At 36.4% G+C, this 6,209-nt stretch overlaps 1 protein-coding gene across 1 annotated transcript; it reads left to right on the top strand.

Annotated features, from left to right (window-relative positions):
- Nucleotides 1–4,348: 4,348 nt before the first annotated feature.
- Nucleotides 4,349–5,254, top strand: LOC148776946 (olfactory receptor 4K3-like). The gene has a single exon (XM_088840431.1). It carries the CDS (start codon nucleotides 4,349–4,351, stop codon nucleotides 5,252–5,254), a length of 906 nt encoding a protein of 301 aa, XP_088696557.1.
- The last annotated feature ends 955 nt before the right edge of the window (nucleotides 5,255–6,209 follow it).

The following is a 6,209-nucleotide window of genomic DNA, read 5'->3' on the forward strand; positions in this document are numbered from 1 at the left end:
TCTTTGTACCTTATTGTCTTTTCACATCTGCTTTCCAAACCACAAGAATCTATTCCTAAAGTGTGAAGAAAACACTAAAAATGTGTTGCTACATAAATTTCTCTCTTAATTTCTCTAAGAGCAAAAGTTTACATTGACTGACAGATATTTAAGCATAAATTGATTTTAAATAAATTGGAATTTAAAGCACCGTTACCTGTACTATATATTCCACAAAACAAATAAGACTCCTCCATAACATATATGCTAACATATGCATATGTAATTGCATGGAATAACCACCAAACATGGATAACTTTTTTTCTGGTGAAAAAAGTAACAGAGGTGGGTGGAGACAGACTATCACATTTCCTTCTCAAGCTTCTAAAATGTTGGAATCTTGTCAATAATACTGAATTTATATAATAGTCCCTAAAGGAAAAATAAATGTAGGCTTCCTTTATTGCCTTTTATCTTGTAGAATATTGATAATATTTCCCTTTACTCAATGTTAGCATCTCCCCAGATGGCGCCGTGGAAGAATCTGCTTGCCAATGCAGGAAATACAGAAAAGACATTGTTCGATTCCTGGGTCAGGATGATGCTCTGGAGTAGGAAATGGCAACCCCCTCCAGTATTTTGCCTGGAAAACTTCAAGGACAGAGGAACCTGGTGGGCTACAGGCCATGAGGCCATAAAGAGTCAGACATGCCTGAACAACTGCACATACACACTGCTCAATGCTAAACCAAGATCATTGCTCAAATAATCAGAAATTTTTGATACTTTATAATGTTTCTAATCTTCACTGAAACCCAACAAAACCAGCAGTTAAGGCTGTTTCACCATGGACATAGGTGGTGAACAGCAGTGACTAGGTCATCTCCCTCTGCGGTTATCCCCTGTCCACCCACCCAAGTCATCTGGAACTAGACATGACAACTTCGTTTTGGAATAATGTTTTTCTTTTTTAAAACAGTAAGCAAAGAGATGTTTTAAAACTGTGCTTAACTTCCACCATCAGAACTTTTATCATTGTCCCCACAGGTCTCTTTCTGACCTGCACAAAAGGAACACTTTCCAGGTGAACTCTCAATTCAGAGAGACTCAGAATAAAGTGGTCCCGAAGGAACAGAGCTTGAGAGTCTCCTATCCCAGAGGCCAGTTTCTACACTAAATATATGTCTCACAGTCTCCCATGAATGCTGATCACAACAGAAAGCAGATTCTGTTTTGACAAAGTAATGATTTTATTTCAGATTCTAGTCAAGAATATAAACAATGCTTTATTCTTGGGAGAAAAAGTGATCAAATATGGTGTCTCTCTGGTAAGAATATAGTCTATATGCTCTGTAAATATCTTAATTTCTCCCTTAGTTCCCTTCCTCTATCACATTTAAGAGAATGCTTCAGTATCATATTTCCATACGTACTAATTAGGATGGTTTGGAATTGCTGCATACCTTCCAATCATAGCATGGATTTCTTCTCCTAGTTACATGCTGGGACTTCTGGACTCCCTTCAGCATCAAAAGGAGTACAGCCTTCAGTTCAGTTCAATTCAGTTCAGTTGCCTTGCTGCTGCTGCTAAGTTGCTTCCGTGGGGACCTACTCTGTGCAACCCCATAGACGGCAGCCCACCAGGCTCCCCCATCCCTGGGATTCTCCAGGCAAGAACAGTGGAGTGGGTTGCCATTTCCTTCTCCAATGCATGAAAGTGAAAAGTGAAAGTGAGGTCGCCCAGTCGTGTCCGACTCTTAGCGACCCTATGGACTGCAGCTCACCAGGCTCCTCCATCCATGGGATTTTCCAGGCAAGAGTACTGGAGTGGGGTGCCATTGCCTTCTCCGTTGCCTTTCAGCTCCCTAAATGTCCTTTTTGAGGATGTATTCAAGTCCTCACAGAGCCACAATCATTGGTGTCTACAGTTTCCCTGAATTAAGGGAAACTGTGTTCTAGACACAGATATGTAACTGTAATTAACTGAAAGTTCTGAATATTGAGAAATGTGATTGCTATTAATTTAGTTCAGGAAGGAAAATGACCAACAAAGAGAAATCTCTTAAAGCTTGTAACAGTCAATCGTTACCATGTAAACAGAATTCTGCTCTTGAAACTGAACAGAAAGATACACAGAATGACAGCACAAATGAAGGACTGCATCAGAGAGCACTGGGATTGACTCCAGTCACGCCGTTTCTCAGCTCTGAGACCCTCACAGGCTACACTGATGGTCACACTCAGAATAAGATGTCTTTCATGGGCTTATTGTGAAGATAACTTTAAATAATGTGGGTGAAAATTTCTAGCACGGGGAGCTAGTCAGAGAGAGAGACAGGGAGATACAAAGAAACAGAGAGACGTAATTTCTGTGTGACCCTAAAAATAGCAGCTTAAAAAAAATGAGAATTGTCTCCTTTTCTATTTTTAATTATCTTAACTTTTTATTCTTTTTTGTGAGTCCTGCTTTAACTCATTTGATTTTACAACTGTACTCTTAAAATCTTTAGATTTACTTCTCCATGTAGTATTTACTTGAAAATTAAATACAGTAGCTCAGCTTGTAAAGAATCCACCTGCAATGTGGGAGACCTGGGTTCAATCCCTGGGTTGGGAAGATCCCCTGGTGAAGGGAAAGGCTACCCACTCTGGTATTCTGGCCTGGAGAATTCCATGGACTGGAATGGCCCATGGGGTCACAAAGAGTCATACATGACTGAGAAACTTTCACTTTCATTTTTCATAATCAATTTAGCAGTGATATTTTATCTTTTGTAATTCAACTAAAATAATATTAACAACATTTACGGCAATTAGGTGAGAAAGTAGGCATAACCTTTTACTTCTTTTTCTTCTAATGACTGCAATCCACTTTTCTTTCACTGAAGTGCTCAAAAGTTATTGCAGTTCACAGTAAGAAAGTATTCAACAAATTCCTGTTTACCCTATCATAAAAAATTAAAAATCCCTTCTACATATAGTGTTTTCTAATTCTGTTCTTATTTTCATCCCTAGAATGTGATAACTGTGTGGATTTAAACAACAAAAATATAATCAATAACAACTTCAATTACAGAAAACAGGGAGAGTAAACCAAGACTAAAGGAAAGCAAACCCAGAAGCAATGAGTGCCAAGAGCAGTAATGCAACTTCATACAGTTTGGGAAACACGCATCTTCTTATCTCAATTACAGGCTATATGGCTTTGAATTTCATGAACAGAATACATTTGTTCCAGATGCTTGTGATTTACTCCTTATGCCTGTAACATGTATTCTTCCACACTATCCTTGATTAGCTTATCTGCTCTTACACATAGTTAACTATGTTTCTTGGTAAAAATATTTTGTCATTTTATCAAAACTAGTATTAATATCTCTTTTTTACTGGATCCATTCATTTAAATTACTATTAATCTTCAATAATGTGTTAAATATTGTTTGAGTTTTTCAAATTTACGTATAATAAATATCTTTTATCAGACAGCTTCAAAGATATTAATAAAATGTCACTTTTTGTATTATTTTTTAGAGTCCACATGAGTGATGTCCAACAGTACTGGTCTTTCTCTGGCATTTCACTTACTTTATAAGTCCATCCATGTTGCTGTAGATGGCAGAATTTAAGTCATTTAATGTAAGTCAACTATACTTCAATTAACAAATACAAATGCCATTTTTCTGAAACCACTATTTAACTCAGGTCTGCTGTATTGAATAGATCATAATTCTTGATTCAGAGTATATTCTCCTAATTTTTCCATGTCCATTTTGAGTTTGTTTGCTTGTTTACATAATAGTAAAACTATACTTATAAGACACTGCCCAGTCCAAGATCTAAACAGATGATAATAATGGACAACTGCTTATGTGTTCATCCTCACGCAGAATCTTGGCTTCCCACAATTGAGGTTACATTTTGGGACATAGTTTTATTACTTATACAAGTTCCTGAAAAATATACTATTATTTTTGTAGTGCTCTTCATCTTATAAAATTTATGCCGAGAGGATCTATTTGAGGCTTTTTATTTCTTTATTACTATATTTTACTAACACACATTCATGTCATTTTATATAGTTGTACTTTGTTAAGATTCTATCACTATGTTTATAGGCATTGCGTACATTTTCCTTGTATACAGATACAAGAGTTTACATTGAGCATACAAATGGGAGTGAAATTGCTGCACCATAGAATATATGTATATTGATCATTAAAAGAGAAAGCCAATTGCTTTTTACAGTGATTATGTACGTACACGCTTCCATTAGTAGCGCATAAAAAACACACTTGATGCACAGACTGTTTATTTATAAAATCTATTTTTACATTTTTTCTTCAGATAAATTTAGAAGACACTGAATTGAATGGAAGAAGTAAACCAGTCTGTGGTGTCTGAATTTATTTTTCTTGGGCTGTGTGACTCATGGGACCTCCAGGCCTTCCTCCTAGTGGTATTTTCTTCACTTTACTTGATCACCATTTTAGGCAGTGTCTTCACTGTGCTCCTAGTTATTGCTGACCTTCACTTCCACTGCCCTATGTACTTCCTGTTAGCAAATCTGTCATTCTCTGACTTATGCTTTTCCTCAGTAGCCACCCCTAAACTGATCACAGACTTTCTGAAGGAAAATAAGACCATCTCCTTCAGAGGTTGCATGTGTCAGATGTTTTTCGGACATTTTTTGGGAGGGGGTGAGATGATGCTCGTAGTGATGATGGCCTATGACCGCTATGTGGCCATCTGCAAGCCACTCCGTTACTCCAGCATCATGAATACAAAAATGTGCATTCGACGAGTGATGACATCATGGATCATTGGCTTTGTGCATTCAATAAGCCAACTAGCTATAATTACACAACTGCCCTTCTGTGGACCCAGAAAATTGGATAGCTTTTTCTGTGATATTCCATTGGTGATCAAGTTAGTCTGCATGGACACTTATATTCTAGAAGTGCTGACAGATGCTAACAGTGGGGTACTTGCAACCGTTTGCTTCATTCTGTTGCTCATCTCTTACTCTTATATTCTCCTTACTGTCTGCCACCAATCAAAGGGTGGGGCCTCCAAGGCGCTCTCCACCTGCACTGCCCACATCACAGTGGTCGTGTTATTCTTTGGGCCTTGCATCTTCATCTACCTATGTCCACTCAGCATCACTTGGGTGGACAAGTTCCTTGCTGTATTTTATGCGATCATCAAACCACTACTAAATCCAGTCATTTATACTTTAAGAAACAAAGAGATTAGAAATGCCATTAAGCGGCTATGATGACTTAGATTTCTTTTGGTATTTCATCATTTCCAATTATCAGAATGTCGACTGTGAGTGCACTAAATTGGCCACACCTACCCTGTTACTTAAGCCTGGGAAGAGTTCCCCGATTCACATATTGAAATCATGTGTATCTCTTGATGAAAACTGTGTGTCAATTCTTTAGGATTCTAGAATTGCTAAAATGAGTTCCTGTTTGGGAAATTTGGCCAGTCTTTTGAAGTATGATTTTGATTGTTCTCAAGAATGACTTGAAATTAGTAAGAATGTTAATACTTTATATCACTACTGTTACTATTATTTCAACACTGACCACCATATCAGGGAATTTTCTATTATCCTATGCATTTCTTTTAGCAGAACATTTCACATAGACCTTCTCTAAAGTTTTCTTTAATAAGCTACTGCATCATATTGCTCTCTTTTACAAAACAATAGTCACCAATTAGTTAACATTCTAATTACCTTCCATAGACATATCTACAAAAGTAATCATTAAGCATTCCTAATCATATTCAAAAAGTTGAATCATAATCATAATCTGTATAGAGCTTTGTTTCTTCAACATCATGTTTTATTTGTGAAACACTGTAATTGTCTTTAAATGATGTATATGAGATACAAAGATGGCTATATTAACAACCTTTAGAGATTTTGCTTTTTTCCTTCCAATTCATAAATAGATTAGGCAGTTCATCATATAGGTAGGTAAAAAAATTTAGTTTTGTAATAAACTATCCATTTAATTCATTTCAGTGTTCAAATAGTCTGTAAAAACAGGATTATATACAAAGTTTGCAAGTTACTCATTACTACATATAACAAAACAAAACTTTTCTTCAGAAATCTTCCTCAAAAAATCATACAAGTTTGCATCCATTTATCTGAACCCATGGATCTAGTTATATCTCAAATTTATATCTCAAATTAGTGACATGTATGCTAGTCACTC

The sequence above is a fragment of the Moschus berezovskii genome, chromosome 9, assembly GCF_049115385.1.
Source record: "Moschus berezovskii isolate FMDL1 chromosome 9, NW_MosBer_1.0, whole genome shotgun sequence".
Lineage (NCBI taxonomy): Eukaryota > Metazoa > Chordata > Mammalia > Artiodactyla > Moschidae > Moschus > Moschus berezovskii.

Bases quoted from the DNA above. Each gene is read 5' to 3' on its own strand.
- LOC148776946 (XM_088840431.1), top strand. From the start codon at position 4,349: ATGGAAGAAGTAAACCAGTCTGTGGTGTCTGAATTTATTTTTCTTGGG.